This window comes from Microcaecilia unicolor, chromosome 5, assembly GCF_901765095.1.
Source record: "Microcaecilia unicolor chromosome 5, aMicUni1.1, whole genome shotgun sequence".
Lineage (NCBI taxonomy): Eukaryota > Metazoa > Chordata > Amphibia > Gymnophiona > Siphonopidae > Microcaecilia > Microcaecilia unicolor.
Genome location: NC_044035.1, coordinates 223604982 through 223617143, shown reverse-complemented (window position 1 = coordinate 223617143; position 12162 = coordinate 223604982). Strand labels below are relative to the sequence as shown.

General features: G+C 46.6%; 1 protein-coding gene across 1 annotated transcript in view; it reads right to left on the bottom strand.

The window, feature by feature from the left end:
• C2CD2 (C2 calcium dependent domain containing 2) overlaps positions 1 to 12162 on the bottom strand; it is a 137977-nt gene that overhangs the window by 48523 nt on the left and 77292 nt on the right. Inside the window, exons 4-6 of the mRNA XM_030203814.1 lie at positions 10347 to 10451; positions 6755 to 6871; positions 6283 to 6406 (exon numbers count right to left, since the gene is read on the bottom strand). Coding sequence (XP_030059674.1) covers positions 6283 to 6406; positions 6755 to 6871; positions 10347 to 10451 — 346 coding nt within the window. The remainder of the gene's footprint in view (positions 1 to 6282; positions 6407 to 6754; positions 6872 to 10346; positions 10452 to 12162) is intronic.

The window sequence follows — 12162 nt, the reverse complement described above, 5'->3', positions numbered from 1 at the left end:
AGGATGGAAGGGGAACTGTCTACTCTGAAGTCTGCCGCAGCTCCTTTACAACCTTTATGAATAAAACTGTTTTCCTGTTCTGTTTACAGGGAAGAAACAGTTTAGTAAATCAAGCTCTTGTACCACTGCAGTAGCACATGGTCAGTGCTATCTACCTTATATCCCCAGATCTCCTCACTCCGATTGGTGTGCCTGAGACAAATTACCTATTTTTATCTTCATATTTCATTGTAGTTGATGCTCGAAAAGAAAAGTTCTATGCTGGCTGGGTTCTGCACTGCATGGTTCTCAAGGAATATGAAACACATGGTACATGAAATTCCACACTGAACCTGTGCTTCAAAGCCCCACAATGGCACTGAATCCTCTTGCCTCTCTGGCAGTTGAAGAGGGAGAGTGGCAGTAACAGGAGGAATGGAAAAGGAGGAAGATGAGATGCTGCACTTCTGCTCTCTGTTACTGCCACTCCTAACTGATGCCACCCTAGGTGGATGACTGGTTGGCTAGGCCAGCCCAGCAGTCAGCCTTACCCTTCTCCCCAAGCCCCTACCTCTGCCGCAATAAGCCAGTCAGCATCACCATGCTGTCTGCAGAACTTCCTCCTTTCTACTGTGACTGCCATCAGAAGGGATGTAACAAGACATTGTTTCACTTGAGTGCAGGCCTGTGTTTCAAGCACTGTTTCCTCTAAGTTGAGCGGCAGTCCTCCAACTGCACTACTGCTGTGGGGGGCGGTGCTTCAATACTGTATTTTCAATCTCTAAAGACAGGAAGGTTCCCTGGATTCTTGAAGTGTTTGCCTGTCCCTCACTATTGAAAATGTAATGGGGTAAAACAGCACTACCCACTGGCAGAACTGTAGACGGAGGATTCCTGCTCAGCTTAGATGGAACACTAGTTTCAAGGCCCCATCCCAGTCTTTCGGCACCAAAGACGGAGGGCTGCAATGGCAGGTCTGGTAGGAGGAAGGGAAGGGGGGGAGGTGCTAGATGCTGTATATGGGGGTTGGAATGGGGGAAGGGGAAATGGGAGATGTTTGACTTTTGTGGGGTAGGGAAGAAGAGATTGGAAATGCTAGACTATGGAAAAGGGGAGAAGTGTGAGGCCCTGAGCTGCCCCTGGGATGGTGGTGGGGGAGACATGGCTAAAGGTTTGTCTAGGGCAGTGATGGCAAACCTTTCAGAGACCGAGTGCCCAAACAGCAACCCAAAATCTAATTATTTATCGCAAAGTGCCAACAGGGCAATTTAACCTGATCAAGAGAACTTTAAAAGCATTTGGCATGCTTTTGAATAATTAATGTGATTTTTGCTGTTGCATGCATGCTGATAACTCCCTTCCCCTCTATCCATGTGCATCTCCTTCCTGTCTTCCCTTCCCTTCCCTCCCCTCCATCTGTCCAACAATTGCCCTCCCCTCCATCCATCCATGTCCAGCAACCCTCCTCTCTCCTGCCCTCCCCTCCCATCCATGCCCTGCATGTAAATCTTTTTTATTACCTCAGTCGAAGCGGCTGCGTCTTTGAAAGCCCTGCCCGTCTCTAGCCTTCCCTTTGTGAGTTCGTTCCCTCAGAGTCAGTCCCGCCCTCGCAGAAATGATGTCAGAAGGTGGGACTGACTCTGAGGGAACGAACTCACAAAGGGAAGACTAGAGACGGGCAGGGCTTTCAAAGACGCGGTCGCTTCGACGGAGGTAATCAGCTCCGGCGGGGAGGACATGCGAGGGGATGTTGGTTGGGCGGGCCTGGAGGGAAAGTGGCTGGGTCTGGGCCTATCCAGGCCCGCCCCTGGCGACGGCACGCGTGCCAACAGAGAGGGCTCTGCGTGCCCTCTCTGGAACGCGTGCCATAGGTTCGCCATCACTGGCCTAGGGCTTTGGATACCCTTGGGCAGGCCCTGGCTGACTGGTTTGCAGGGGAGGTGGCTGACTGGCTTGCTGGGGCAGAGGGTAGCAGGTGGGGAGGTGGCTGACTAGCTTGCTGAATGGGTGGGGAGGGCTAGTTGATTTAAGAGAGGAAAGAGATGGTGGCATAGGGAAGGAAGACTGGATGGGGCAATGGGCTTAAAGAGAGACAGAGATTGGGTGAAGACAGGATGGGGGAGGGAGAGAGCACAAGACTGGGTAAGGACAGAGTGGTAGACAGAGAAAAAGCAAAATTTGGTGACCTCAGTGGAGGGGGAGAAAGCAAGACTGGATGACAAAAGGGTGGGGAGGGGGCTGCTGGCTGCCTATTTTTGCTGGCCTTCAGGGGTGCACTATGGGCCTGATTTACAAATCGTTCTTTTCCCATGGACAAAACAGCTTTAGTAAATCCGGCTCTAAAGGAGCTGTGGTAGGCCTCAGAAGAGATCTCCTTTACGCTTCCACTTCAGTGGAGAAAATAGGGAGGGGGGGGGGGGGGGAGAAAGTCTCGGCTTCTAAATACAAAGAAAATTTGTCAAGGCTTCTTCTAGAACATCCTTTCCACTAAAAGAGGCTTGTGTCTTGTGCATTATTTATCTTTCAGGTATTTAAATATTTTTATCCTATCTAGGAGTTGTTTACTAAAGCTTAGCTCAAGTTATCTCCAGCAGGGCCCATAAGAATAAAATGGGCCCTGGTGCAGATAACTCGAGCTAAGCTTTAGTAAACAATCCCCCTAGTGTTTAGGCAGAATATAAATTAATAAATAAAATAAATATCTCCCTTTTCCTCTCTTAGCTATACATATTTGAGTCTTTAAGATTTCTCATAAAGTTAACAGGGTAGATTTCTGTACCATCCTGCCCTTCTCTGGACTCTTACGTTATTTATTAATTCTCCGTCTTTTATGTTGTACACTGCCTTGAAGCCTTTTTGGGAAAGAGTTTATAACGTTGAGAAATAAATAAAGATGGAAGGCACAGTTTTCAGAATGAGACCAGTATTCTAGGGTGGTCATGATCAAAAGCCCCGTGCTGTTCCAAACAGCCCTCTAAAAGTAGCGCTGGAACAGCTTGGGGCTTTACTGCACTGGTGATCAGAGATAATGCATGCAAATTTAAGCAGCGCAATTATCTCTGATCATGGGGTAGAAGTGCGGGCAAATTGTGCACAGCGCCTCCCGCACTTATTTGACAGGTCGGGGCTGTCAAAAGCCCAAACTACTACTACTTAACATTTCTAGAGCGCTACTAGGGTTACGCAGCGCTGTACAATTTAACAAAGAGAGACAGTCCCTGCTCAAAGAGCTTACAATCTAATAGACAATTGAACGGTCGGTCCGATAGGGGCAGTCAAATTGGGGCAGTCTGGATTCACTGAACGGTAAGGGTTAGGTGCCGAACGCAGCATTGAAGAGGTGGGCTTTCATGATCAACAGGGCTGGAGGTCCATGGGACCACCAGGCCGTCTACCCCTGTCCCGAGCAACGGGGGCTGGAGGTCCAGTGGATCTCCGGTCCCCCCAATGATCCCACCCCCCCCAGGTTCAGGGAGGACTGGAGATCCGGTGCATCTCCAGCCCCCCCCAAACCCCCAGAAAATGTCAAGTGACTGCCGGCCAAACCCTCTCCCACCCAGCGAGCGACCCGGGGGGGGGGGGGGCTGGAGGTCCGGTGGACCTCCAGCCCACCCCAACTCCCCCCCCCAGCGTTGTCTGACCAATCCATGGTGGTCCAGCGTGAGGATAAGTAGTAGTAGCAGTAGTAGTAGTAGTGACAACCCCCCTCCCGGCCCCCCTACCTTTAGTTGGCGGAGGGACGCAGCCTCCCTCCCTCCTCTTCCTTCTGTTGACACCGCTGCAAAATGGCAGCGCCCAGCCCCACCCATTGCATCCTGGGATGCACTGGGCAGGGCTACAGACCATGTAATGGAGCGATTCCCTTACATGGTCTGTAGCCCCGCCCAGCGCATCCCAGGATGCAATGGGCGGGGCTGTGCGCCGCCATTTTGCAGCGTCGTCAACAGAAGGAAGAGGAGGGAGGCAGGCAGGCTGCATCCCTCCTTCAACCAAAGGTACGGGGGCCGGGAGGGGGGTTGTCCTTACTACTACTACCGCTACTACTACTTATCCTCACGCTGGACCACCAGGGATCGGTCGAACAACGCTGGGGGGGGGGGGAGTTGGGGTGGGCTGGAGGTCCACCGGACCTCCAGCCCCCCCCTGGGTCGCTCGCTGGGTGGGAGAGGGTTTGGCCGGCGGTCACTTGACATTTTCTGGGGGTTTGGGGGGGGGGGCTGGAGACCCACCAGATCTCCAGTCCTCCCTGAACCTGGGGGGGTGGGATCATTGGGGGGACCGGAGATCAGCTGGACCTCCAGCCCCCATTGCTCGGGGCAGGGGTAGACAGGGCCTGGTGGTCCCATGGACCTCCAGCCCTGTTGATCATGAGAGTTTGACAGGTTTGGGCTTTTGACAGCCCCGACCTGTCAAATAAATGCGGGAGGTGCTCTGCACAATTCGCCCGCACTTCTACCCCATGATCAGAGATAATTGCGCTGCTTAAATTTGAATGCATTATCTCTGATCACCAGTGCTCTATTCATGAAGCAGTAGCAAGCGCCGGCGTTTGCTTTTGATCATCTGGGCATAGATGAGATAAGATCTATACAGAGCTACAAAGTACGTGCAAATCAGAGGCATTCATCACCTTGCTTTTTCTACTGGTTCTCTATCCTCTTATGCATCCAAGCATCTCTTTGGCTTTCACTATTTTCTACTCCCCAAGTTTCTTTTCCATTTCATACAATGTATCTGAGGCACTGAGGCATAACATAGGATAAAGATATAGCTGCAGAAAGGTATCAAGTTAACTCTCATGTAACCTTAAGGCCAGTGCATTTTGTTCCTTCTTAACATGAGTTTGAGTTGAACAAATCTTTCTAATCAGGTTTCTAGCACTCAAGTCATGACTTCTATATGCATTTATACCTGGTGATGTAACTGTCACATATCCTTATCCTGAAACTTGATTTTAAACAGGTACATGAAAAATTACAGCGAATAAAATTTGTGGGTAAGGGGAAATATTGGAAGTAGAGTGGGATAGATTCCTACTGGATAACAGGAATTAAATGAACCTGGTTTATGACTAAGTGTTGTCTCCATGAAGTAATTTGTGACTGGAAGTTAAGAGTACTCATTTTTTCATGAACCTAGGAACCCTTTCGGTGCTAGTCTATCAATGGAAGAGAATTGATGTTTCTGTACCAGAAGTAAAATATGCCTATGTTTCTTCCTCCATCTATTATGCTTTATGCAATGGCGTACCAAGGGGGGGGCGGTGGGGGCGGTCCGCCCCGGGTGCACGCCACTGGGGGGGTGCCGCGGCACGTGCCTGCTGCGAGAGTTCGCTAACTTCTCTCGTTCGCTACAGCTCCCTCTGTCCCGGAACAGGTTACTTCCTGTTCCGGGGCAGAGGGAGCTGCAGCGAACGAGCAAAGTTAGTAAACTCGCAGCAGGCACGCGCTGCGGCATCCCCCCCCCCAGCGGCATGCACCCGGGGGGGGGGGCTCTTTCACGGGGGGGGGGGGGTCTTTTGCCGGGGGGGGGGGGGGGGCGCCGCCCTGGGTGTCCGCCCCCCTAGGAACGCCACTGGCTTTATGTACTACTGTTGTAATTTCTGATCCTATTTTAATTACTTTTATAACCCACCTAGAAGTATGACTCGTAAGTGTCATATCAGATTACTAAACAAGCATGCCTTATTTCCTATTTTTCTAAAAAGGTAGAAGGGTCATGACATTATCATCATGAAATTCTATGTTTAGCAATGTGACTGCTTAAAGTCCTGGCAGCCATTTTTAAGAAGCGGCGGCAGTTCTTTCCTGCCTTGAAGAGGCCAATAGACCAGCAGGGTGCGTTACAAAGGTTGAAGAACGCCAGCCCACCCGCCTGCCCAGAACTCCAGACAAACAGACAGGCTGGAAAAAAATTCCTGAACTCCTGACAGTCCCCTGAAAAGCAAGCAAAATTTCCCAAATCACCGGAAAATTCTGCATGGTGGGCACAGTGAATCCTAGACCCTCTTTGCTCCTTTCTATTAATCTGCCCCAGCCATACCAACCGCTCTGGTGCTGTTCCAAAAAATCATAAAAGCTGGCTTGCCCCAAAGTAAAGTCAAGGATATGGATTTTAACTTGCCAAGCCAATGTTTGATCCTGAATTACCTCCTTACTTGCAGAAAACTGCAATTTTTGTCAAGCCAAAGTTCTGTCAGTTTAAATAATGAATATTTCCGCAGATGTTGGAGGATGCAAAGAGCCACAAAGAGGTATCAGTGAGTTGAGGAGTTTGCCCAGCTCTGTTCCAGAAGAATCATACCTGAAGTGTCCTGGCTGGCTGGCAATTTGGTTGTGATGTTCTTCACCTGCAGCCTGAGTTCATGGATCCGCGGAGGCTTGGGCGGACTCATCCCTCGAGTAGTAGTACCTATGCTCTGCATGTTCTGGGGAAAAATGGAAAGAATGCTAGAGGCAGAAGAAGCCTGGAAGACACAGCAGATAGGTGCTAAAATATGGAATAACGGAGGAATCCGCAAATTCAAGCATTAGTATCATCAAAGCTTCCTGGGATTAAAAGAAAGTGGGGCGTTTATTTTAATTAATTAAAGAAAGGAAGACCTGTGGGGAAAATATATGCTGAAATTTAAAAGAAGCACCTAAAATAACTAAACAGAAGTCCTGCTTCTTGGCAACATGTGTTACCTGACCTTCGAAGTGGATTTTTAGTCAGCTCAAGACATCCGGAGAGCTTCAAGCCAGGAAAATCCTAGGAGTCCACAAGCTGAGCTTACCTGGACATTTTTTACACTGGTGGGTTTTGTGCTTAGTGCAACTGATGGGTGAACGGAGCTCAGAAGAGCCTGCACAGTATCTCTAAGTGTTGGCTCCACTTCACGTGTCCCAGCGATCTGATGGTAACCGAGAGAGAAAGAGAGGAGAAAAAATTGTGAAATTTCAGTCTGTGACCAAGAGATGGACTGCAAGGTGTGTGTCAGCTGTTGTCAAGCAGACAAGTTCACAGTTGCAGATAAAGAACTGTTAAGAGAATCTGAAACAGACATATCTTTAAAACAAATTTATATATAAAGTAAAAATCTGAATGCAAAAATGAGACCATTCATGTAGAAGCCTAGTGGGCAGCGCATAGACTGTGCTAGGATATTAGTTCAAAACTAAGATCTGCTTTTTGTTAAGTTAAATGCTTTGTGGCCTCTTTTCACAAATTATGCAAAGCTTGGAATTTTACAAGGGCTTTTTCATAAGTTATGATGTCTGGACAGCTATTTTGTTTTAACTTTTTAAGATGGTGTTTTATGCTTTTACTTTTTTATATCATGTTATTTCTCATTTTATGTTCTATCAAACACACACTGTAGCCTCTTTGGGAGGGGCAGTAAATAAATATTAGAAAGAAACAAAAATTAGAAAGAAAAATTAGAAAGAACCTCTACCACACAGGTTCTCTGTGTAACCCTTGGCAGCCCTTGTAATCTTCGTGGATCTAGAGGCTACTCCCAGCAATTGTAAGATACCAGAGTCCCCAAATGGATAAGATGGCATGCAGACGTACTAGGAAAGACAGCACCTTGTCTGTCTCTGTACAGGCCAACTGAATTTCAGTTTCAACACTGAAACCAAACCAAAATCCAGGTTTGCGTTTTGGCCAAAAATGGCTGTGAATTTTTGGCTGAAACCGAAACTCACTCTCCCCTTATCCCCCCCCCCCCCCCCGCCCCCGCCTAACTACCTGGGACTACTTTAGAAAGCCCTGGTAGTCATGTGGCCTCTTTGGGGGAAGGAACGAACCCCACTCGTTCCTGCCCTGTGCCACTGCTCCATTGCAATGGCTGCTCAGACTGCTGCGGGAGGTCCTGGCAGCCATTTTGCGATTAGAACCAGCACAGGCAAGAGACTCATTTGCTCAAGGTCACAAGGAGCATCAGTGGGATCTGAAGCTGGCTTCAATGATTCTGAACCATTGCTCTAAACAATAAGTTACTCCTTCACTTGGGAGATACTGATTTGTGTGCGAGAGTCTTGAAAGATACTGTTATGTGTGTGAGTCCCTGTGTGACATCCACATGGGGCTCTGATCAGGGCAGGCGTTAGGGGGTGACAAACACAGCAATTGCTCTGAGCCCCCATACCACGGGGACCCCAAACTTGCCTCAAGCTAAAGGAACCATAGGCTGAAGGCCAGCTTTTGGGCCCCCCACCCCGGTTTCTACCCTGGGCCCCTGACTGTCTAACACCAGCCCTGGCTCTGATGAAGATCTATTTTTCAGCTGTCTGTTTAATTTATACTTTAGGTGTATCAGTGTGGGGCCTGCATGGGACATCAATGAGTGTTAGCCCAACAGCCCTAAATTCACTTAGATAATAAAGCAGCCAAAATAACTAAATAGGAGGAACATTAAGAAAACAAAACCTTTACAGTATCTCTTCAGAAAGAAAAGGCAACATTTTAGGATATTTCTTATGACTGCCAAAGAGATGATCTCAAAAACATCTTTGCTGTTTCTGCTGCTTTTCATTTATTTATTTACTTACTTATAAAACGTATAGACTTTTGTTAAACGGTGGTAAAAATTGGCCTTAGTGTGCCTTTACCTCAGTCTTTCCCCTACACTAAGGCCATTTTTACCACAGCTGTAAAAATGCCTTTTTTCTATTTTCTCCATTAATAGCCATACACTAATGTTGCCATTGGCACACTGCCATTTTTTAAATTACCGCAGCAACACTTACAGCCACCTATTTTGAAGGTGGCATGAGCTCCTGCTTTATCTAACCAGTTAGCATGTGGAAATGTATACGCACTAACTGGTTAGTGCAGGAAAGCTCACTCTCTGTCCCTGACATGCCCCTCTCCAAAAAAGAATTTGGCATCCTGTAGTAGTCCATTTTTTGCTGTGTTAAGTGCTGGTTAGTAAAAGGACACAAATATATTTTAGTCAAAGTAATACAAAGCAGTTTACAAATTTGGGGTGTCTTTTACTAAGGCGAACTCTCGATTTTAATGCGCGCTAAAATTGTGGGTGCGCTAAACGTTATAAACGGCCATAGGAATGCATTGGTGTCTCTAATGTTTAGCGCACCCACAATTTTAGCGCGCACCAAAAACGTGAGCGTGTATTAGTAAAAGACCCTCTTAGGTCTCTGTTTACAAAGATGTTTTAGCGGCTGCTGCGCTAAATGAATGGACTGTGTAAGCATTACCTTACCAACAGTTGTTAACACTGCTTTGTAAACGGGGGGGGGGGGGGGGGGGGGGGGGGGGGATAAAATGAATACAATACAGGACAAATGTACCCACCTCCCCATTATATCCCTCCATGTACTTCAAGGGTGTAGCCACAGATGGGCATGGGCCAATCCACATTCGTCTCAGGCCCACCCAGCAGCCAGCACACCATTCTGTAGCTGGCAGTGATTGCCAAGCCCTACCAGCTGTAGAAATCCAGAGTTGGCCTCGAGCCCCTAAGTGCCACCACTAACACCGTGAGCATGCTCTATGCTTTAAGGGATTGGGCCTAGCTCCATATTTCTACAGGGGTTTGGCAATCTCCACCAACTTAGGTAATGTTATTTTTTTTTGGGTGGGGGGGGGGGGGGGGAAGAGGAATGGAGAGAGAAAAAAGCAGAGTGCTTAATGCTCACCCATGCCCACCGTAGGCCTCCCCAAAAATGGTATTCTGGCTATGTCGCCGATTTACTTATCCCTGAACTTAGCTTAGCATTCATGAGCCCAAATTACAATTTCAGTGAGTTATCAATAGAAATCAAACAAAATGAAACATGGAAAAGAAAATAAGATGATACCTTTTTTATTGGACATAACTTAACACATTAATTTATGTATTAAGTTATGTCCAATATAAAAGGTATCATCTTATTTTCTTTTCCATGTTTTATTTTGTTTGATTTCTATTGATAACCTTAAGAGTGGACTAACACGACTACCACACTCCTCTACATTTCAGTGAGCAAATCCTGATACTCCACATTACATTTTCAGGAAGAGAAAAGCTCTCAATTTTTTATCAATGCTAATAAATGCATTTCACCACTCAGCTCCAAAGGAAGTATATTCCACAGTACAGGTACAGGTACTGCTACTGCAAAAGCCTTGATTCTCCAGCACACTTTCCAAATCAAACATCCAAGTGGTATTAACATAACTTTCCCATGACTCAATCTTAATATAGTAGTTAGACAATACCACCAAATCTTGTTAAGAAGACAGTCTGGTTGATTTAAACGCAGAACCTTAAAATGCTAGGACTAACAGTTTGCATTAAACGCTGGCTCTGCAGTAATATAACACTCAACCCTTAATACAAAGATCTAAGGAAAGCAGGAGATTTAAACTTACTCACTGACCTCCTGCCCTGGCTTTGGTTGGATTTCAAGGTTCACATTTGGAATATTGATGAAGGACCACATGACCTGGATATCTTCTCCACCTTCCTTCACATGAAGCTCCAGCTGATGAAACAAAAGAATTTGCCTAAGCACAGACCTCAAGAGGAAAAGAACTTTTACTGATAGGGATACAAAAATATTACAGAGCCAATACAGCAGCATCACTGACCTGCAAGTTTCTCTAACCTTCCAGTAAGTGGGGAAAGGGGAAATGGGACTTGATATACCGCCTTACTGTGGTATTTTGCAACTACATTCAAAGCGGTTTATATATATACAGGTACTTATTTTGTACCTGGGGCAATGGAGGGTTAAGTGACTTGCCCACAGTCACAAAAAGCTATGAAGCCCCAAATATTTTGTTTTGTTTCATTTCCTATGTCCTTTGCAGCATCGTTCCTTTTGCTTTATTTTCGTTAGTCTTCTTTTTTTTTGTTTTTGTTTCGAGGCAATGTTATTGAGAGTGTGACCTATCTGCAAAGAGGCGCACTCTTTCCTGATAGTGTGTGCGCATGTGTGAGGGTTCACACTTGCACTATCAAGAAAGGGAGCACACTTTTCAATTTGAAAAAAAAAAGGCAGCAGCAGCATGCACACATGATAGTTTGCCCATGCGCTCACTATCAGGAGAGAGTGTGCCCTCTTTGTAAATACTGCACACTGGGGCCCTTTTAATAAGCTGCAGTAAGCACTAACACGTGCTTACCACACGTGAAAAAACACTATCATGGGGAGCGCTCAGGCACCTCACAGTAGTTTTGGGATCAGCGTGTGCTAATTATGCACTATAAAACAGAATTTATATTTTAGTGCTGGGGGCATGTCTGGTGGTAGAGAGTAGGTGTGATCTGTGCTAATCATTTAGGGGTCCTTTTAGAAAGGCGCGCAAGCGTTTTTAACATGTGCATTAAATAAGCATGCGCTAAACACTAGAGATGCCCATATATTCCTATGGGTGACTCTAGCGTTCAGCGAGCTAAAAACGCTAGCGTGCCTTTGTAAAAGACTCCCTTACTGCAGCTCCATTGACATGCACTAACTGATTAGCACGTGGTTACCACCCCAGCCCTTACTGTCTAGAAAACAGGTGTCAGTAAGTGCTAATGCGCTAATGGGGAAAATAGCATGAGACCATTAATGGGAATAATGGAAAATGGGGTTATTTTCCTGCCTCACTAAAAGTGGCTGCAGCGTGCGGGAAAGACCCACGCAGGGGATAGCGCTGGCCACTTTTTTTTTAATTTATAGAAGTCTTTATTGAATTTTGAGAGACAATACATAGGCACAGAAATCATATCCTTTAACATCAGCTAATACAATACACAAGCCAAGCCTCCTAGTGACTGATAAACAAACATCAAAAACAGAAAATCAGAGTAAACAACTCTCAAAAATAGTAAATTAGCTGACAAACTACTTCTACATTTTATAACTCGGTTTATCCATGCGCCCCCCCCAACCCATAACATAATAATTCAATAATTATATTATATACAACTCAGAATAATCTCTCTATATAAAACGCACCTCCAACGTTCTAATGAAGCCTCACTTTCCCAACGTTCTAAAAGTGAGGTGGCTGAGACCACTTTTTTGCTCCATGAGTGTCTGCCCCGCCCACGCATCAAACATGATGATGTCGGGGGAGGAGCAATGACACTCCAGTCGAGGGCGGAGCACTCGAAATGACGTCCCATTAGAAGGTTGGAGACGCACTATCTGCCCTTTGCAAAGCCCCCCCCCAAAGTCCCCACACTTCACACCTACACCCCCC